This window comes from Dysidea avara, chromosome 2, assembly GCF_963678975.1.
Source record: "Dysidea avara chromosome 2, odDysAvar1.4, whole genome shotgun sequence".
NCBI lineage: Eukaryota > Metazoa > Porifera > Demospongiae > Dictyoceratida > Dysideidae > Dysidea > Dysidea avara.
In genome coordinates, this window is record NC_089273.1 from 7,971,785 (window position 1) to 7,994,799 (window position 23,015).

Sequence of the window (23,015 nt, forward strand, 5' to 3'; positions counted from 1 at the left end):
TGCGCATTTAATTAATTTTTCAAACATCGTCCCTATTATGCTGGCATTATGCTTGATGCTTTTGGCCACCTATTATGCTTTAAATTATGCCGGCATAATCGGCCGGTGCCTATCTGCGAAAAGGGGTCTATATCATAGCATTTCAATTTGCATGTATTTTGCAACTCATATCTTGACTTATATATAACTAATCAAAAACAGCCAAGCTGTAAAATAAGATGCGACCCCCAAAAAGGCCATGGTGAAAAAAAGATGTGAAATCCAAGATGGCGGCCAAGAAATGGCTGTGATGGTAGGTTAATGGTTAAATTTTAATAACGACAATTCAGGTGAATTTTGTGCCGCTTGGTCTTGGCACCAAATTCACCTGAATTGTTGTTATTAAAATTTAACCATTAACCTACCATCACAGCCATTTCTTGGCTGCCACCTTGGATTTCACATCTTTTTTCACCATGGCCTTTTTGGGGGCCGCACCTTTTTTTACAGCTTGGCTGTTTTTGATTAGATATCACTTCTTATTGTATTTGTATACTGCAAAGCCAGCCTATGGCTGGCTTTGGGGCTTTTTTAACCCATGTGTTTTTTCTTTACCACAGGAAGAAGAAAATAACTTAAGGGTGCTCGCTGATATTTGAAGCCGTTTAAGTGCCAGCCCAGAAACCACATGCGGCTATTGCATCATAATTGGCATTACTACGCATACTTGTAGTATCCGTGTTAAGCGGACCTGTTTTGCGCCAGAGAACACGAGGAAGAATAGTATGTTTTTCGCTTCAGAATTGTCACTGAAGTGTTAGCAAATGATTGTCTGATGGATCAACAGTTATACTAACATGAATTAATCTAAAAGTAAGTTATTTAAGGTAACAAGTGTGAACGCACTTTTCACTTGTAGGCAACATGCGTTCGTGCCTTGTTTTCTCGAGTGACAGGGTATGCTGGTAGTTAGTATTGTAATTGTAAGCTGCTTATGTAGGGGATAATGTTACCAGCTGGAATCACAAGGCGTTACAAGCTGCTGATGATGGCGTGCCTAGCGTAACCTATCCAAGAGCGACTTGGAGACTCCAGGCGGAGCAAGAAGCTGTTCCTGTGTGTGAAGAAGAGAAAACAGAGCCTTTTGTGTTTAGAACAGCGTTTATGACATGTTATTTGAAAAGTTGGTGATTGCGGTCAATAGGAATTTGTGTGGTTATTGTATCAATAATGTTGGGCGCACGCAATCTTTGCACATGTTTACTAAAAATAAAACTAGTTTTTGAGTGATAGCCGTGAAGGCTTCAAATTTTGTAGGGAGATTCGCTGATAAATTCTTCAGAGGTCTATGTTTAGATTTTGTCCGTATCGTTATGGCTTCATGAGTTACGGCACCGAGAACATGAGGTTTTGAATGGTGTAGCACACTTTTAGTACTAACTTAAGTTCTATGTACACTGTGTACTAATACTAAACATAGAGTTGTGAGTTATAAGCTGAAGTTTGTTCAACGTTGTTTCCAGTGCGCTACTGTGAAAAATGGAGGACTAGTTTCGATTTAAGTGCTTCATAAAGAACTACGCATAGTTATAAAATGGTATAGGCTAGAAGAATTCTGTTTGGTTTGTGTTGAAGTGAAAGAGAAGCACTTCCAACGTAAGTAACATATGGATTCATTTTATACATTATGTGAGTATAAGCAATGATACAAAAATTGCATGTTGTATGTCTTCAAATAGCCGCGAGCACCCTTAAAGAAGATTTTTAATACTTCAATTATTTTTGATTTTATTAGTAATTGTACAAATTATATACATATATTTATTACATGCCCATTATTCCCCACAGGATATTTTTTTTTGCAGCTGATCTCTCTACTGGGTGACTTGAAATGTAGCTGAACTATATACAGGATAGTTTCTTTGTAGCTGAACTCTCTACAAGGTGACCTCTTCTAGCTGGTCTCTCTACAGGGTGATTGTTTCTAGCTGAACTCTCTACAGGTGATTTTTTGCAGCTAAACACTAGGGACCCGCAAATTATGCTGGCATAATTATGAGCATAATAGTGCCTGAAAGCATTGAGCATAATGCTAGCATAATAGGTAGAATATTTTGTAACAGTATGAATTCTTGCTTATAATCCTCACAGAAAGATCGATATATTCTAATAGAACAGTCAGTAACTCTAATAGAACAATCACATAGCTGACTGTTCTATTAGAATATATCGATCTTTTCTGTGATATGCATTTTAACAAGTAAGTTTGTGCTTCAGCCACTATAATTTATCCATAAACTGGCAGAGCATGGTATCTGAAGCATAAAAAATTGGGCATGATTTGAGCATAATAGGTAAGTATTGAGCATAAATTTAAGCATAATAGGTAAATTTTTGAGTAGTGCAGCATAGCATAATAGGTAAAAGTATGAGCATAATCGGCGGGTCCCTACTAAACACTCTACATGGTGGTTTCTTTGTAGCTGAACTCGCTACATGATGGTTTCTTTGTAGCTGAGCTCTTTACAAGGTGACTTCTTCTAGCTGAACTCTCTACGGTGTAATTTCTTTGTAGCTGAACTCTCTACATGATGGTTTCTTTGTAGCTGAACTCTCTACAAGGTAACTTAATTCTTCTAGCTGATCTTTCTACAGGTTGATTTGTTTGTAACTGAATTTTCTACATGGTGATTTGTTTGCAGCTGAACTCTCTACATGGTGGTTTCTTTGTTGCTGAACTCTCTACAAGGCGAATTTTTCTACCTGATCTCTCTACAGGGTAATTTGTTTGTAACTGAACTCTGTACAAGGTGCATTTTTGTAGGTGATCTCACTGCAGGTTGATTTGTTTGTAGCTGAACTCACTAAAGAGTGATTTGCTTGTAGCTGAACCCTTGCATTGTGTCTAGTTTCTAGCTGATCTCTCTGCAGGTTGATTTATTTGTAGCCGATCACTCTAAACCCTTGCATTGTGTCTAGTTTCTAGCTGATCTCTCTGCAGGTTGATTTATTTGTAGCCGATCACTCTAGAGGGTAATTTGTTTGTAGCTGAATTATCTATAAGGTGATTTGTTTGTAGCTGATCTCTCCGCAGGTTTATTTGTTTTAGCTGAACTCACTACAGGGTGATTGATTGTAGCTGAACTCCTTGCATTGTGTCTAGTTTTTAGCTGATGTCTCTACAGGGTGTTGTTTTGTAGCTGAACTCTCTACAGGGCGATTTGTTTCTAACTTATCTCTCTACAGGTTAATTTGTGTGTAACTGATCTCTCTACAAGCTGATTTGTTGTAGCTGATCACTCTGCAGGTTGATTTGTTTCTAGCTGATCTCTCTACAAGTTGATTTGTTTGTTGCTGAAATCTCTGCAAAGTGCTTTGTTTGTAGCTGATCTCTCTACAGGGTAATTTGTTTGTAGCTGAACTCTGTACAAGGTGCATTTTTGTAGGTTATCTCACTGCAGGTTGACTTGTTTGTAGCTGAACTCACTAAAGGGTGATTTGCTTGTAGCTGAACCCTTGCATTGTGTCTAGTTTCTAGCTGATCTCTCTGCAGGTTGATTTATTTGTAGCCGATCACTCTAAAGGGTAATTTGTTTGTAGCTGAACTATCTATAAGGTGATTTGTTTGTAGCTGATCTCTCTGCAGGTTTATTTGTTTTAGCTGAACTCACTACAGGGTGATTTACTTGTAGCTGAACTCCTTACATTGTGTCTAGTTTCTAGCTGATCTCTCTGCAGGGTGATTTATTTGTAGCTGATCTCTCTACAAGTTGATTTGCGTATAGCTGATCTTTCTGCAGGTTGATTTGATTGTAGCCGATCTCTTTACAGGGTAATTTGTTTGTAGCTGAACTCTCTATAAGGTGATTTGTTTGCAGCTGATCTCTCTACAGGGTGATTTGCTTGTAGCTGAGCTCCTTACATTGTGTCTAGTTTCTAGCTGATGTCTCTACAGGGTGATTTGTTTTTAAATAATCTCTCTACAAGTTGATTTGTTTGTTGCTGATCACTCTAAATGTTGATTCGTTTGTAGCTGAACTCTCTGCAGGTTGATTTGTTTCTAAATAATCTCTCTACAAGTTGATTTGTTTGTTGCTGATCGCTCTAAAGGTTGATTCGTTTGTAGCTGAACTCTCTGCAGGTTGATTTGTTTCTAAATAATCTCTCTACAAGTTGATTTGTTTGTTGCTGATCGCTCTAAAGGTTGATTTGTTTGTAGCTGAACTCTCTGCAAAGTGTTTTGTTTGTAGCTGATCTCTCTACAAGGTGATTTTTTGTAGCTGACCTCTCTTCAGGGTGATTTGTTTCTAGCTGACTTCTCTACAGGGTGATTTTTTTGTAGCTGACCTCTCTTCAGGGTGATTTGTTTCTAGTTGATTGCTCTACAGGTTGATTTGTTTGTAGCTGAACTCTCTACAGGGTGATTTGCTTGTAGCTGAACTCCTTACATTGTGTCTAGTTTCTAGCTGATTTTTCTACAGGATGGTTTGTTTGTAGCTGATCTCTCTACAAGTTGATTTGTGTGTAGCTGATCTCTCTGCAGGTTGATTTGTTTGTAGCTGATCTCTCTACAGGGTAATTTGTTTGTAGCTGATCTCTGCAGGTTGATTTGTTTTAGCTGAACTCTCTACAGGGTGATTGCTTGTAGCTGAACTCCTTGCATTGTGTCTAGTTTTTAGCTGATGTCTCTACAGGGTGATTTTTTTGTAGCTGAACTCTCTACAGGGTGATTTGTTTCTAGCTTATCTCTCTACAGGTTAATTTGTGTGTAACTGATCTCTCTACAAGCTGATATGTTTGTAGCTGATCACACTGCAGGTTGATTTGTTTCTAGCTGATCTCTCTACAAGTTGATTTGTTTGTTGCTGAACTCTCTGCAAAGTGCTTTGTTTGTTGGTGATCTCTCTACAAGGTAATTTGTTTGTAGCTGAACTCTCTCCACAGTGACTTGTGTGTAGCTGAATTCTCTAGAGAGTGACTTAATTGTAGCTGAATTCTCTACAGGGTGCATGACTTGTTTATAGCTGAATTCTCTTCAGTGTGACTTGTAATGTTCTGAATCTCTACAGTGATATATTTGTAGCTTAACTCTCCACAGGGTGACTTGCTTCTTGCTGAACTATCTATAAGATTAACTGTTTGCAGCTGAACTCCCTACAGAATAACTTGTAATATAATAAAATTCTATAATGGAGTAAATAAATTAGGCTAATGCTCTATTAGGGTGACTGTTCTATTAGAGTATCTCGATCTCGCATTTGCTACACGGAGTTGGCTTTCGAATCATAACTCAGTGGTTTGTACTCCAATTCTTCTGTACTACTGCAAGGACTTTCTATGAAGATTATTCCACTTATACACCGATTTTCAGCTCATTGCTCTAAGCGGTTTGCCTAGTAGGCGTGAAAATTAATACTTTTTTATTCATAAAAATCCATCGCGTAATTGTTACACAGGTTGGATTTTGTGTCATATCTCCATTGTCTTTATCTCGATTTCTTTCAAACCACCAAAAGGCACTCCTACGATGGTTACTCCATCTACATAGCAATTTTCAACTCATTCCATGAAGCGGTTTACCCTGTAGGCGTGGCAACAAATCGATCTTGTTTTACGCGAATAATTGGTCATAACTCCTGAACCATCAATCGGATTTGCACCAAATTTAAAGCTAGGATTCGCCTTTGGATTCCCTTTCTGTGTGCCAAATTTCAAGGCGATCGGAGTACGCGTTTGCATTTTATAGCAATTTTTGCAAGTGTGCGAAAACACGAAGAAAAAAACGAAGAAAAAATAGAAACTTTGGCAGCTCGTATCTCGGAATCGGCTGGAGCGATTTCCTTCCAATTTAGAATATAGACTCCCCTGGCTGGCGGGCAACTCTGTAGCAAATTTGGTGCCAATCGGATAAGGGATCACTGAGATACAATAGTGTGAAAATTACGTTTTCTTTCTTCCTGTAAATATACTCACGGTGTGGCGCGCCGGCTTCTTGGGCCGCACGACACACTACCGTGTGTCTTGATGGTACTACCCTGAAATTTGGTCACAATATACCCCTAACATATCACTATTGTTTGCTGTAATATGAAGGTGATAGGTTAAACGCTTAAGGAGATATGATTAATGAAAGTTTGGAATTCGGAAAGGCTATCAGACCCCCTTTTGCATATCCAGTTACATTTATGTTTGCTGTAGGCATGCATACTAGGGACCTGCCAACTATTGTTTTATTTTACCTACTATGCTTATGAGCACCACTGAAACTTTTTTCCCAATTATTTTCAAAATTATGCTCAATATTTATTATGCCTCACTGTTCTATTAGATCTTTTTCATTGATTTGTATTTTGATAAGCAAGGATTTATATATAGTATGGCATAAGAATTCTTTTCCTATTATGCTAGTATTGTGCTCAATGCTTTCAGGTATGTGTACCCATTATGCTCAACATTATGCAGCATAATCGGCAGGTCCCAATGCATACATGTACTAGTTGTTTGTATTAGCATTCTAGTGTGACGTACTGACATATATAAGACCTGTAGGGGAGGTGTGTGGGATAAATTATGTTTAGAGCAAAGACACAAGCATTACACTGTATCTACATAAAGCAGTAGGGATTATGTTCATCATGATAGCATTCATAATTATAAATATGTTAGTGTATGTGTTGCACTTTTAAGCATCAGAAGACCATGAAACATAAGTCAAGTGGGGAGAGGTACTTTGTACAGAGAGGTATTGGGCGAGATAGTGTTTCCTTATAATAGTGTTTATAAATTCAAGAGTGAAAGTGATGCATATAGTATATAATGAAATACAAATAAGCCTATTTGTGTCCAAACTTAAAATTTTTTGGTCTGCTTTCCTTGTTGGAGAATGTTTTGCACTGTCACGGTACATGTACTACTTACCTTAATTTTCCATGTGTAGAAAATTACAAACAATATTCATTTCGAATACCGCATGCTCTGAAGCCCACACATTTACACGGCCATTTCTCAATCATGACATCACATTTTGTCATCACAGATACTGTTTATTTTAAACACCATTAATTTTAAGCAGAATATTTGGTGTTTGCTCAATAATTTTCATTAGGCGAGAGTTTAATTTGATGAAATGGATGTCTGTTAATGTGGAACCTTAAAAGATAGCAAATTGCACATGTGTAGCTACCTACATAGTTTCTTGTTTACAAAGATGTATAAACCCTTATCTTGTTGCCTACTTATTGGCCTGTGTACTAGGGAGACCGGCTATTTCATGTAAATCGAAGGCAGAGATTTATTCAAAGCATTCCAGTGCAGCAACCATCTGAAAAGGAAATAGAGTGATTGGGAACATTCTCCACGCAAGATCTCCACTGCGTGTATCTTTGCTTCTGCCAGTGAAAGAGTAGGACCTAAACTTGTGATATTACAGACAATCATAGAATTGTTTTGATTAACCGCTGGTAAGATCACTGGCTGAGGTTCATTACATAAAATTTAGTGCAGACTGTGCCTTCCATACAAGTTAGCTAACTATCTCGCTAGCTATATACTAGTGTTGCACCGATAATCGGTTGAATTATCGGTAACAATTGATATTATCTAATTTTAAAACAGAACAGCTATCTCGCAAGTCCACAATCCGCAATTCCAAATCTTCCAACTATTCGGATAGATCTTCCATTTTGCGTACCCACTTGGATCCCTCCTCTCAATGCGTTTTAGATCTAGCCTCAGCCAAAGGGGCCTCCAACTGGCTTACCACCCGGCCCCTACAGGAACATGGCTTTGCACTGCATAAGTCCGCGTTTCATGATGCCGTGGCACTACGTTATGGGTGGTCTCCTCAGCGGACTCCTGCTCACTGTGCATGTGGGACTTCCTTTTCAGTGGAGCATGCTTTATCCTGTCCCAAGGGTGGCATGCCTTCTATCCGACACAATGAGATCAGAGATCTAACTGCTACCCTGTTGACTGAAGTATGCTCTCAGGTAGCTGTTGAACCAGAGCTCCAGCCGGTTTCACAGCAGGACTACCCTGCTTCTGCCAATATCCAACGGATGGTGCCCGTCTTGACACCGCCATGAATGATTTTTGGGGTGGAAGAAGTGAAAGATGTTTTGTGGATGTGCGGGTGTTCAACCCTCTGGCTGCTTCTAATGCGTCCTCATCACTGGCCTCCTGTTATCGGAGGCACGAGAATATTAAGAAACGCGCGTATGCTCAGAGAATTCGTGAGGAGGAGCATGCCTCTTTTACCCCCCTGGTAATGTCTGCCTCTGGTGGTCTGGCTCATGAGGCTTCTGTTTTTTATCAACGCTTGGCTCGTCAACTTTCAAATAAGTGGGGCGATGATTACTCTGTTGTCATGGGGTGGTTAAGGTGCTGTCTACCTTTTTCTCTCTTGCGGTCCTCCATACAATGCATCCGCGGAGCCCGCTCATCCATCGGTCACTATGTTAAGACTCCCCCAATTGTGGAGCTGATTCGGGCAGAGTCTCAGTTTGCCGTGGACTAAGAAAGTCCCGGTTTGTCCAGCACAGGCCATTTATGTGCTGGGGGTGGTAGGTAAGGGCAGTCCATCAAGCCCGGGAAAAAAAAATATATATATATTAGCTAATTTTACAAGTTTCGGTATCGGCTACGAAGAGGAAATAATTTGCCGATTAACCGAAACCCACAATCAATCGTTAAATTGACGGCAATGAACAGGTAAAAGTAAAGAAGGTGGTGAATGTAGCAGTAAGTGATTTGCTGTAACTGTTTTGTAACTGTTTTGGCTTGTTTGTTTGCACAAATATGGTTGCAAGGCTATAGTAGGCTGTGGATATTTATTGGCTGCCCACACAATTAGTTGATTACTCTTCACAAAGAGTCTGTAGTCCCACTAAAAACACTGTTTGATAAGCTGGCTTAGCTACTTTGCTTCATTTTCCATGAAAGGAGATAGTAGCAAAACTGTATAAAACATTGTAAAAGTCGGCTGCCCACGCAATTAATTACATTGATTACATTATCATTACAAATGCAGTTTACACACATAAACTTCAAGTGATTTTTTGCTCCTCCTCCTCTGTTCTGAAGAATTGAAGAATATCGGTAAATATCGGCATATCGGTTACAGGAATAGGCAAATAATCGGTATCGGCAAATGTGAAAAAATGCATATCAGTGCAACACTACTATATACGTTTGCTATCACATTGACAAAGCTCCACTTTGTACTACCTCTCTTTTGACAACCGTTAACATCACCATACTTGATGGGCTTGGTTTATATGGTACCTTGCTTATTGCTTGATCTGGTGCTGTTCAAAAGGTTAAAGTATTAGAAACATCATTAGCAAAATTTTAATTTGGTGATCATGTACGCATCTGCCAATTTTAATTCTATGCCAAACTTTTTGCTAATATGGTATGTGCTCTGAACAGGCTGAACAATACTTTAATTGCCAACCGAGATGCCACTTTGTCACACAGCTTACATTTATTTGCAATACGAATACTGAAAGGTGTGATGTAACAGGTACAATACAGTAGTTGTCTGTCAGGTAGGGCAGGTCACTAAGTAAATATTAAAGCTGCACCAGCGATTTGTGAGATATGAATGTTCAAAATTTTGATTTTTCTCTTTAAAGGGGAAAGCACTTAGCTCTATGGCTTCTTTGAATAAAATTGTTTGTGATGAGCTTGTAAAACCAACATGCCTAGATACTATTCCCCACCTGATGGATAACACATGTTTTAATTGAGACATTGAACTTCTGTTTAAATCAAAGTGAAATGTGCACAAATTAATTATGGTGTGGTCACAAAATGTTGTAATTAAACCACTCACACACCCACAGCCGGCCAAAGGCCAGCTGTGGGCATTGGCCTGGTTTACTGAAATTATTTTTGTAAAAGTGTCCTTGTGTGTGCCTGCCTATCTATGTTTTTCCGTATGCACCCACATGAGCAAAATGGTTAATGGTGAAAGCAGTTTGCATGTAAAAAATAAAAGTGAAATGAAGCCTATATTAAACTTCGGAATAGGTGAATTGGTTTCTTTCTGCAGTGGTCTGAAATACAGGTGTAGTGACTCTCCTCAAACTTTGTGAATTACCTTCCCTTCATGTTCTACAGGTGTTTAGCAAATGAAAGACAATGGTGCAGGACTCATAGACTACTAGGAATAGCCTATCTCTTTGCGTTGGAAATGAAGAGCAGCTCTGAGGCTTTGTTGAGAGAATTTATGGGAAAAAATAGTCAAACTATAAACCGTTTAGAAGATACTTCTGTGTGTAATGTGTTGTTATAAAATGTTTGTTTACCAAACGCTTCTTTAGCAGTGCATAGCAACGTAATTGAAAAATGCTGAAAATTTCATGAATTACAATATCCAAAATTACATAACTTATTTATATATTATTACAAAAACCTATTAGCTAAAACAATAACATAATAATTTTAGCAACACATTCATAGTTGGTTAATTCCAGATGAGTTAGCTGGCTGCATGATGCCTGGTTTTTAGAAGAAGTACAACATCAAGTTGCCTTCTTCTCTTACAGTTAATTGTGAAATTCCCCAAAAATTCTTGTAGCGGTTTAAAATAGCATTATCCTTAACAGTATGGGAACAGATTTTTAGGCATGACTACTATGGCCTCAACAGGGAAGATTGCTGTTTTATTTGAAAGTTTAGAGAATCCAATAACTCATTTAAGCAAATACTCAAAAAATTTCTTTCATACCTTTGTTGCAAACAGAAGAGGACAAGTTTAAGAAACATATAGAACTGAAAGACAGAGATTAGATCCAAAATTAGTAGAATTTCCATGCTTTTGGTATAAAACACTAAACCGAGTTTTAATATGAGTACCTCTAACTGGAAATGATGACACAAACACATCTGACGTAAAATGGAGTAGATGGAGAGCAGAGATCAATCAATGTAAACCATTATTTTGCATGTGAAGCCATAATATGTGACAGAATTTTGGAAAATCACCCTTATGGGCACGTGTGAAATAATTAGAATTTTCATGTATAGTGGGTTGCTAATAAGAGCAGGACACAGTTTTAAAAATAGTTCAAGAATCTTCTTGTAATTTTAGGTATTGAGAATGGGTTACAACCATTAACAAGTAGATTTGCACTATAAAGTTTGTGATTTGAAAATTAAATATTTTAGGTGTCAAATGCACCCATATGGGTGATTTTCCAAAATTCGGTCACATATGAAATTGCAGCATGCTCCCTTAAGTCTTAAGGGGTCTACAGAGGCTTATACTTCTTTTCTAATAGTTTGCAACAAATGGCTATAAATTCAAATGTGTAACTACATAAATTGCCTTGAACTTTGGTATAAGTGAAGAGCATATAAAGGCAAATTCACGTGCTAAGTTTGCTATGAATCAGATAATATACACAGTGTTTATTTTCTTACAAATGATCAAAACTTTCGTCACAGCTACAGGTTAAATCACTTAATAATGAAATTTGGTGTGTACATAGGCTGATCATCATATCAGAGCCTTTTGATAGTTTGAAAAACATTGGAGTCATAGCCACAGAGCAACAATATTGTTACCGGGCTTGCAAAAATAGGCCATGTGGGCACAAACTACACCCCAACACACAACAGGTCACAATCTCCATACAGGAATAGCATATCTGCATGCATTCTGTAACTTGTATTATAAAGGAAATTAACTGTTTAAGATGTGATAAAAATTGTATAGTATAGCATAACCACATTAAAAAATATGGGACATGACCGTTTGAAAAAGTACAGAAATTATATGTGCCCACATGCCTTAGTTTTTCATGCCCTTTCACAATTATAAAACAAGTGTAAAATTGTAGGGTCAAGATGCTCTAATAGAGCAGTCAACGTGGGGTAATAGAATGTATAAACAAGTCTAAAAACTCTACTTGGTTGGAACTAGGGTCCTACACACGTAACACCCAGATCCTTAGCCACTGAGCCACTGCTATCTTGGCTGTTCACCTCACTTACTTTCTACTTTAAAATATGAAAATTCTAGCTTATAATTTCATAGATCTATGACCTGGAAATTCTATTCTAAAACATTCAATGTGTGCTCTATTAGAAGTCCTCAAACTAGTAAGAGCATAAACAACAATAACAAATAAAATATTTAGTATAGATAAGAAAAAATGTGGGAAAGTCACACCCAAACATCAGCTATATAGGCTAATTTTTGGGTATTACAAGATTCCCTAAAAATATGAAATCTACACAAAACAGTCAAGCTGTAAAAGGTGCTGACTTCAAAATCCAAGTTGGAAAAAGTTGTGAAATCAATGGTGGCAGCCAAGAAATGGCTGCATGGCTGCAATTGATAAAATTAATAAGGTTTGTTGATGAAATTTATTAGAATTAACAGCCATTTCTTGGCCACACCCTTGATTTCACTAAGGATTTTGGAGGGCCACACCTTATTACTGACAGCTTGACTGTTTTGGTGGGGATGAGCAATTTACATAACTTGTAGTTATGCCATATACTCAATACTGATACTGTAAGTCCTAACTGATTCATGGATTTAAACTATTTGCAAAAAAAAACAAAAAAAAAAACAATAATGATTAAAAATATCCTCTGTGTGTTCAAAAATGGACTGCGGGTACACACATACAAAGTGAGTCGACTTAATTGAATCAGTGGGATCATAATGTGGACGAGAGTCTTTGCATGTAATCCTTACCAGTTTGGATTGGTGGACTATTTGCTGTATTCACAAAAACATAGTTATGAAGCATCACATCCTGTAATGTATTAAAATACATTAATAATGATAGTCCTTTCCTTCATATACTGTGTAGTGTTAATTGTCTATACACTCACCTTAGACGTTGTTGTATCTATTCTCTTTGACTTCATTCGTCTCCAAGTATTCTGACAAAATTTTATGACCTACAGATAAAGGCACATAATGTAGCAAAATGTTAAATGCAGGGTCACCCAGAGAAATTAAGGGGCCCAGGGCAAAGGGTTAAAGTGGGGCCCCTGGGTAGCTGTAAGTCGAAGACCAAATAAAAAGGTCATTACATGCTGACAATGACAATAGCTGCCCCTCGCTAACTGTATCTCCTTATTTATAACTACATACATAGCTTGCTACACTATTCCTCTGAAGAATATGCGACAGCTCTATTAGAGTATCTAGATCTTAACTGCTCTATTAGAATATATCAATCTTTTTAGCAGGTATTTAAGGGACCTTGATATGGCCCCAGGGGGGCCTTTTCAGGCTAGGACCCAGGAAAAAATGACCCAGCTATCCCCTCCCCTCCCCCCCCCCCCCCCCCCCCCCCCCTTCCCTGCGGGCGGCCCTGGTTAAACATATGTTTTATTGTAGAGGCGTTCACTTTCAACGAATAACAATGGATTGATTGATCGAAGATTCCCAAAATTTCAATAACCAGTGATAAATATTAAATAACCGATAAACGGCTCCCAATTATTTCACTCAAATACACGCTAAAATTTGAGTAGCTATTGAGTGCTGAACACACAGATCATGGTAAACAGATCATGGTGACTGGATCTTGGTATAATACATTTTATTATGCATCAATCTACTCACCCAATAATAATTTAATATCAGTCACACAAGCACATGTGCACCATAAAGAAATATTTACTGTTTAAAACCATATCCAAATATTGGAATTTAATTGCACTAATTAACTGATTATCGTCAGGTGTCCAATAAACAGCTGATTAAAATGTGAATGTAGGTGCACAGCTCTAGTTTATTGTAGGGATGTACTATACTATATTACTGTTAGTGTTGGCACTGATATGAACATATCTGACTGGGCCTGCAATGAACAGAGCACGTAAATTTTTAAAGCTTCTATGACGCAAAACATGCCATCGCAGTGAATTTCTACAGCCTCAGTAGTAAACATTTCAGATATTATTTCTAGTGATGAGATACTGTATGACGTGCTATATGATGGGATGAGTTTTGTCCACATTCAGGCCAAGTTATATTGGTTGTGCTTTATGTAACATACAATGCAGACATGCACACGAACATAATATATTATGTGAGTGTGTGTACATATTGTATTACACATGTAGAGAATAATGTATCATTAAGTTACCCAAACATTTAATTATCTTGTTTGTTGAAATAACCAAGAAACATAATGAATAAACTAAAGTCATTCACATACGTAGAATACTCCGGCAAAATTGTCCAAATTTGACCAACACTCAATGCTCAAAAATGATGTCGAAGACCAATTTTCAAAATCAATTTTGGCAGATGTAGCTATTGTTGAAGGTGTGGAGTAAATACAGTATGTGCATCATTAGTGCCATAAGCATCTTACAGTATGTGTAAGCTCCTAATGTGCACATTTATTACCTCTTTGTTCCGTAAAACATGGAAGAAGAATATGGTAAAGCCCTAAAATAACAAAGAATCATAATTACAAGGCATGTAAAACACACATAAAAGAACCAATAACCGTTACATTAATAATTAAAACATTTATCATGTGTGCCATGTGCACGTATGCTATGCATACAACTCTTGTATGTACTACATGCGTATGTACACAGTGTTACGAGAGCTGTACACCTATATTATAATGGCTATGGCTAATTCTGGCTAAGTATAGTTGGATGTTTCCTCATTTAGCATTAGGCATGAGGCTATTATGCTCCAAAAATTGAGTATTATGCTTTTGAGCAGTGCTAAAAAAATCAGCTATTATGCTTTTAAGAATTGCCCATTATTCCCAAAATTATACCACCGTGATTGGCTAATTATGGCAGTTTATTGCTGTATCAGACCATCTTCATTGATGTTTAAGCTTCAAATAATCTTGAATTCTTTAGTTGGCTGCTGTATTAGAGTATTTCATTTCAATGTGACTGCTTTATTAGAATAAACAATATTCAGTGACTGTTCTATTAGAGTTTCTGACTGCTCTATTAGAGTATCTTGATTTTTTAACAGAATTGTGCAATCTGCAGATTTCCTACTGTTAAAGCCCTCAAAATACTAGCCTAATTCCTGATTCCCACACATACATATTATGCCCAAAATTATGCAGGCATAATCGCCACATCCCTATTTAGGGGTAAGAAGAATTCTAGAAAAACATAATGGGACGGGAATGAAATTCGGGAGGAGAATGACTAATGGAAAGTGCCTCATCAAGTCAACAGACAGGTCGCACAAATGTGACCGGATCTGCGAAAACCCGACAAAATGGCGCATTTTAAAAATTCTTTATTATTGAATTTTTATAATCTACTTAGCTAAGTGGATGTAGGGTTTCCAATGTAAAAATTCGACTTCTTCAAAATAATTTGCTAACTGCCGTTACATGTTGGACTAACTCTCACTTGAATATAACTGCAGTGGCAATAAATTCCATTGTCTTCTTGGGGTAGAAATCGATCAAAATATCTGAAAAATCTGACATTACGAGCTATAACTCTCAGAAGCCTTGATCCTTTATCGCAATACTGGAGTTCAACCTTCCTCTGTAAGTAAACCTTCACCTAAAAGCATTGGTAGTGTGATTGGTGAGGTAGGTTTCTTGTCGCTGCATCATTTGAGCACGATTTTGGGCTCCAAAAATGGGTTTTCGTCTATGGACACCAAACGATTGATAGCCCAAATTTCCTCACACTCCAGTAGTAATCATCCATCAACAAAGACATCACATACAAAGTAAGGTTAAGTTGTGACATCTCTAGCCATCTGGGTGAGCATGATATAACGCAAAATTTGCCGGAAATCATACCTTGACTACATAACTTGCCCACTCAACTGCTTAAAAATAGAAATCGTGATGTAAAACAACTGTATGATCCCTAAAGTACAGCTAGGAGTGAGGTTATTGTTGTCAGGGATCGTAAAATAAAATTTAATGGTGCTAAGGAAATTACAATGAAGCTCATGTGATTTCTGCCATCTAAACACTTGATGTCTTCTGCAGTGCTACAACAACTGTGATTTTATCCCTCAATACAAATATTGCTTGCCCAGTAATAATAAACAAATAAATGTAGGCAGTGTATCATTACTGACCACACCATTCCTAGTCACATGAGCCTGATTGAACCAGGCTAAGTGAACTTGCAACTAAATTGCAGTGATGATAACTTCGCTATTAGTTATATTTTATGGATCATACAGTTGTTTTACACCGAGATATCTATTTTTAAACAGTTGAGTAGACAAGTTATGTAGTGAAGGTGTGATTTCCGGCTAATTTTTCCCTATATCACGATCACCCAGATGGTTAGAGATGTCACAACTTAACCTTACTTCGTATGTGACTTCTTTATTGATGGATGATTACTGCTGTGGTGTGAGGAAGTTTGAGCTATCAATCGTTTGGTGTCCATAGACGAAAACCCATTTTTGGAGCCCAAAATTGTGCTCAAATGATGCAGTGACAGAAATCCTACCTCACCAATCAAACTACCAATGCATTTAGGTGAAGGTTTACTCATAGAGGAACGTTGAACTCCAGTATTGCAATAAAAGTATCAAGACTTCTGAGAGTTACAGCTTGTAATGTCGGATTTTGCAGGTATTTCGATCGATTTCTACCCCAAGAAGGCAATGGAATTTATTGCCACTGCAGCTGTATTCAAGTGAGAGTTAGTCCAACATGTAACAGTAGTTAACAAATTATTTTGAAGAAGTTGAATTTTAACATTGGAAACCCTAGTGTATGCTCTGGCCAGCCTTGTATGCCAACAACTTTTGGAGTTACAGCCCTACAAAGTAGCAACAACAGAAAGATCAATTTGTACAGCAAGTATTGGGAAAATAAATTACATGCGCTTACAAAAATGGCTGTAACTTACAAATACAATGCAGTAAAGAGTTGTAACTTGCACCATTATGTTCACCATGAATAGGGAAGGCCATTAGTGGGTAAGTTGGTTTTTCTATTATCATTCTTCACTACATACACAGACGAAACCAGTGAAGAAAAATCGATTGCATACGATCATTTAGATGTGACGTACACAAATGCCCATAACTTACGTATCCTTTAGTCTACTGCAATAAAACAAAGATTTTTGAACTCTTCTTGAGTAGGCGAATAAAATGATATCCAGGTTTTTATCATTGGAACCTTTCTTCACAAGGAACAAAGCATTTAAGATTTTACAAATTTTTTTCTCGATTATGCAAATATTTTACCCATTGCAATCAATGGCTTATACTGAAAATTTAGGCTTGTGCCATTATGTTGGGTTTTCACAGATCCGGTCACAAATATTCTATCGCACATTCCTACCTAGTAGGTTGTTGTAGTACAGCATCTAAGTGGACTAATCATTTCACATAGTGCAACATCAGTGTTTCTTAACTACTTTAGACATGTGAAAGCCCTTATTTACAAAGATTTTTGTTTTATAAGACATCTAACACTTGTTTACATAATAAGACCCACAGTTTTGGTTAGGACATTTTTAAAATAACTGCTTTGTCCATAGATTAGAAACCAATGATGACATTTATGATTACCTCAGCTGTTATCATTGACATCATCTCTAATTATCAACAACAGTTATTGCAAGTGTATAGAATTTACGTACATAAATACAATAGTTCACAGGAAGCCTTGGTAAGTGTGAAGGTTATCTTTATTAAACAAAACAACAAATCACATGTTTATGCCACAAAACTGATCTTAGTACACTTGGAAATAGCACAAGTGTCATCCTCAATAAAAGTCAGTGTTACTGTCTGATTCATAATACTTACTTGTAATGAATTCAATATAGTGAACATCCAGGCCAGTGGTTCAGAATCACTGTCAATTAGAAACAGTAATCCCAATATCCATGTACCTCCAAGTAAGGGCAGAAGAGCCAGAATGCTGATCAGTACAGCACTATACAAAAAGTTGAAAATAAGTTATGTTTCTGAATTACTCTACATACACATATGCAAATGTGTGTGTGTGTGTGTGTGGGGGGGGGGGGGATGGGTCGAAGGAGGGAGGGAAGGACAACAAGATAATACCAGTGGAAGAATGTTGATATTCAGTAGGCCTGCACCTACTGCATTATGCTGGCATAATTTTCAGAATATCAGGTCACCAATTTTATGAGAATAAATCCAGAATATAATAGAATGGTTCCAGACATTATTTTAGAATTATCGGACGTTCGTGGGAATAATCAATGGAAGTAAGGGGTGTGTCTATTCTTGATTAGCTAGAAGAAACAGTTAGGTGTTACTAAGAATGATGGTATTATTATACAAGTGCTGACTGAAAAGCCTCTAAAAGATCGATATACTCTAATAGAACACTCAAATACTCTAATAGAGCAGTCAGATGGTTTCATGTTAATCATCTGCAGCCAGCATAAGGGATAAGACAGATAATAATGGATAATAATAAGGGATAATAATAATAAGGGATAATAATATAATTGAGAATATTTGAATTATTACTGCAGATATTCTAAGTCTCTTTTAACTATTTATGGCTATAAAAATACTTCATTTTAGGCTATTTATTCTGGAAAAACTACTTATAGCAGCATCTTGAAAACCAAACAACTAGCCACAGAAACTAATCAGCATTATTATGGAATAATAGGCTAGATACAAGAATAGAAAAAGAATAATAGCTAGGAGAATTTTTTGGGAAATTCTTGAAAGAATAATAGATAAAATTGTGAGCATAATAGGCTCAGATCTAATATTCAGTGAGTGTTTTATTGGAGGAATATGCCTTAAAGATGTTGTACAGTATATGTACAAGTGGTCTATCAGGATTATTGCTGTATTAGAGTATCTCGAGTCAGCCTTCATCTACTTAGGGGGTGTGCTACTATTTCATATTTTCATTGTACTAGCACTATAAATGTAGCTAGATCAATAATAAGGGGGTATGGTCAACATGATCAGGTAAATAGATTAGTAAGGAGTATGGTTCTCATGCTTGATCATTATTAATCTACTACCTACAGTAGGTCCTCAATGGGCATTATCTCGTGAAGTTACAGATATCTACTGAGTGTAAAAGCTTAAAAATTTTTTGTGGTGCATAAATTACTGTGTTGATCAAGGAAGGTAAATGAATGGCTTAATATAGTGGTTCCATTGCATCAAGAAGAAGATGACCAGTATGATCGAAGGACAAAGTGTGGAGGACACACACTTGTTAGAATCCTGACTGTATTTGATGTTAGATGCACTATGTAAAGGTGATGTTTGTTTGTCTCTAGGATTACTTTTAAAGGTGGCATCTTAGGCAGCACGCATCACTTTTGGGGGATCCCCACTTAACTGTATGCTATAACAAAAAACCACACAAACTAGTACTGTATAAAATTATTGATTAAAAATGAATTAGGGATCCAAGCCATATAAAGTAGTGAAACAAGAGATAAATGATAGTAAAACTGTCTACTTTGGCAAAGATTATAGTCGTACCATGACAACGTAGGGGTTTTCCCACCAAGCTTTGCTCTAATGCCATCATTCACATCTTGTTTCGCTATTTTTATTGCTTGGATCACTACTTCATTATTAAATTAGTATTCTTTACATATGTGACCGGATCTGCCATGTGTTAGCGCAAGCATAATTTTACAGTATAATATACAATAAAACACAATGGGTAATATATTTACGAGATCGAAAAATTCTGCAAAATTGTTTGAATGCTTGTTTCAAAGTGAAGGAAGATGGTAACAGCAAATACCTTGGTACCATTGTGATCCCCAGGAGTTTGGAAATCATTGTTTTGTGTCAGTGCTCTCAATGAGGCAGACGTTATGACCATTAGTCTGCACAAGCAGTTTGCTATCATTTTTTCTCATGTTTTCGTCTTCGCTCTGGTCATAGAAAGGGACTGGAAGGCAAAACTTACCCAGCACCGGATTCGCCTGTCCATGGAGAATTCGATGGTGGAAATTTCATCTTGGTAGGGGACTGCAATCGTAAGTTATTACCATTTAATTACGTGCTTGTAGTTTATTTTCCATATTGTCACTGTACAAATCAATTTTCCTGTTGTTGCCACTTTGTAGCTCTGCATCTTCACAACTTCAAAGCTTCTAGAGCTGAAACTTCGGTTGATTATTCCTTTGGCTAAAGAAAATGTAATAAACTGTATTTCAAAAATGCGCTAACATATGGGGTTCTTGCAGATCCGGTCACATACTAGTCTGTTGTATATACATAGGCGGCTCCAGGATTTTTGGTAACTAGTTTCTAATTGAGACCATAGCTAGATTTTGGGTGAAGACCAAAAAATGGTTACTGCCTGCTGTGAATAACTGCCCTCCGCTAACTATATATTAATATCACTGATAAAATAAAATAAAATTTTATAACTACATAGCTTGCTACATTCTAAATAATACTGTCAATACTTTATTAGAGTGATTGACTGCTCTATTAGAGTATCTCGATCTGAATGTGACTGGTTTCCGGAAACCTTAGGATTACCCCTGGAGCTTCCCCATGTATATTAAATTCAGGTTAAAAATGTCAGGTCCTAAAAGAAGACCAGGGGGCACTACTTTATTGTGAGAGTGGGTATGAGATTACAATGGCTTAATTAGTAGAACAAGGTTTACTACAACTAATGAAAGCCATGACTTGTCACAAGGATGTCAACAGCAGCTGCTACCAGGAGCAACAAGATGTGTCAGCTGGTTCATGCACAGATAGGTGAATTCTTGGTTGGCTATTATACACATTAGACAGGTGACCACTTAGTACAGACCACAGTGCATATATTTCTGCATGGAAAAATATTTAGCACCTTGTGACCATGGCTGTTACACAAAGGTGACTGCTTAATAGAGGATATGCACACTATAATTCAAATGAATAATATTATTATCAATTAGATGTTAAAAATCCCATATAAACATAAATTATGAGTATGGAATGCAGCTTGGTCTTATAAACCTTCCACTACAGCTACGGGTAAGTCTTCTATCACCAGTTGTACTCTTCATACATTTTGTATGTACAAGAATTTTTCATTGTCTATACTAGTGTACTGTCTATGCAATGAATTTATTACACTTGTTGCCGGATGACACAATACATCCATTCACCGTTACACACTGCTTGAAGGTTCTTAGTTTACTAATTTGTTAAGATGCCTTACTGTAGTTATACTGATCGTAAAGTGTCAGTAAACTTAAGTATATGGAACATAATTATTTTACTAAGTTTTAAACTCTCAGTAAAACATCAGTGAATGCGGGTTTACTGAAAAACTACTACAATAACAAACAATTAACTGTTCCATATACTGGGGATATACCACTGTAGTAAACTAAGATACTTCAAGCAGTGACAATATGGTTTAAAAAATCACATGCTGATTAAGACTTTTGGTATTTATATCCTCTATTCAGGTGACCATTAACACAGGTTCCACTGTTTTTCTATATACGTAAGACTGCGTCAATAATCTGACATGCTCACTAATCTGACACAATTTTCTCAACATTGGATTATAGAGTTTTCACTGTAGTTTTGTGCTAAAGCTTTCTTGGAGTTATCTCAGATCCATAAGTCTATGATGAATGTTGAATACTCCAAATACCTGGTGGCTATGTACCACATTTTAAATACCATTCCTCACAAAGAACTACTGAAGTACAGTGTGCAGAATTTCTGCATAATATTAAATCTTGGAATTAATTTAATGTACTGTACATATGTAATATGTTACTAAACACTTTTGTGTATGCAAACTGTATACAAACAATTACACATACGTAATAGGCTCTGGCCTATTATGCCCAAAATTTTATCTTTTATGCTTTTGAGCATTGCTCAAAAATTAAGTGTATTATGCACAAAATTATGCTTTCAAAATCAAGATTGTGCTCTAGAACTGACTGTTTTATTAGAGTATATCAGCCATTTGTGACTGCTGTATTAGAGTAGTGAGTGTTCTATTAGAGTATCTCTATCTTATTTCTGCAAAATGTGAATAACCAGCAAAGAAACGGTTTAATAAATTTTATTACAAGTTTTAAAATATGAAATGCACTAATAATACTATTGGCAGAGAATATTTGCTTTCTTTCAGGCACGCATATTACACATTTTAATTAAATTTTCAAATATCGTCCTTATTATGCTGGCATTATGCTGGCATTATGCTTGATGCTTTTGGTCACTTATTATGCTTTAAATTATACCAGCATAATTGGCTGGTACGTAGTACATACTATATCCAGTACCATTACTTACCGTGCAGTTTCATATTTTGATTTTTGTTCAGCTGACATTTTCTGATGACGTACTTTTGCTTTATATACCTTAAACACTGACACAGCCAGAAAGAAATAATTGACCTGTGAAAGATGCATTAACACACACCTCACACTGTATTATACAGTAGTACATACCAGTATTATAATGATCATTGGGGCAGTGAAGGCCCATATTGCCCCATCATCCTCTGATATCCAACACCTATTAAATATCATGGGCATTAGTATAAAAGTGTTAATGTTGTCTGTATACAATTCATAACAATGTTACACTACATGTAACAGTACAAGAACACAAATCCAGCATGCACAACAAAATACAGTGGAATGTCAGTTATAAAAACCACCTGATGTTCATATAATGAGAAAAGTCCATAGCACTGAAGTTGTGTGTAAAATTATTTTATGTATTTAACTAATCTAAAAGTGTTTTAAACTATGTAATCTAATGCAACACACATCTCTTTATTGATAAAACAGCTAGCCATTTTAAACTCAAAGCTGGAATCATCTACAGTAGCTTCCTTTTATTTTAGCATTTGTGTTTTGTGTACACACATACAGTTTGAACTTCAACTAGGCAATCAGAGAAGTGTAATAGGGAAATGTAAGTATCTATGTAGTTTATTAGTGCATAAAAAAGTTGACTGTAGTCACGATATGCAACTAGAGAAGGGTAATTGCACAAATTTACAGTCCACACTTTAGGAATACTCATTGTGACTGGAAGACATTTCAGGACGAAATTGGATATGGACATAATGAGTAGGAAT

At 36.7% G+C, this 23,015-nt stretch overlaps 1 protein-coding gene and 1 long non-coding RNA gene across 2 annotated transcripts in view; one reads left to right on the forward strand and one right to left on the reverse strand.

The window, feature by feature from the left end:
• LOC136246543 (uncharacterized) overlaps positions 1 to 23,015 on the reverse strand; it is a 96,166-nt gene that overhangs the window by 1,425 nt on the left and 71,726 nt on the right. Inside the window, exons 24-29 of the mRNA XM_066038040.1 lie at positions 22,378 to 22,444; positions 22,220 to 22,323; positions 17,744 to 17,873; positions 14,366 to 14,407; positions 12,832 to 12,900; positions 12,692 to 12,752 (exon numbers count right to left, since the gene is read on the reverse strand). Coding sequence (XP_065894112.1) covers positions 12,692 to 12,752; positions 12,832 to 12,900; positions 14,366 to 14,407; positions 17,744 to 17,873; positions 22,220 to 22,323; positions 22,378 to 22,444 — 473 coding nt within the window. The remainder of the gene's footprint in view (positions 1 to 12,691; positions 12,753 to 12,831; positions 12,901 to 14,365; positions 14,408 to 17,743; positions 17,874 to 22,219; positions 22,324 to 22,377; positions 22,445 to 23,015) is intronic.
• On the forward strand, positions 618 to 1,186 carry LOC136242944 (uncharacterized). The gene is made up of 2 exons (XR_010694679.1): positions 618 to 852; positions 980 to 1,186. It is a non-coding gene; the product is annotated as an uncharacterized lncRNA (long non-coding RNA).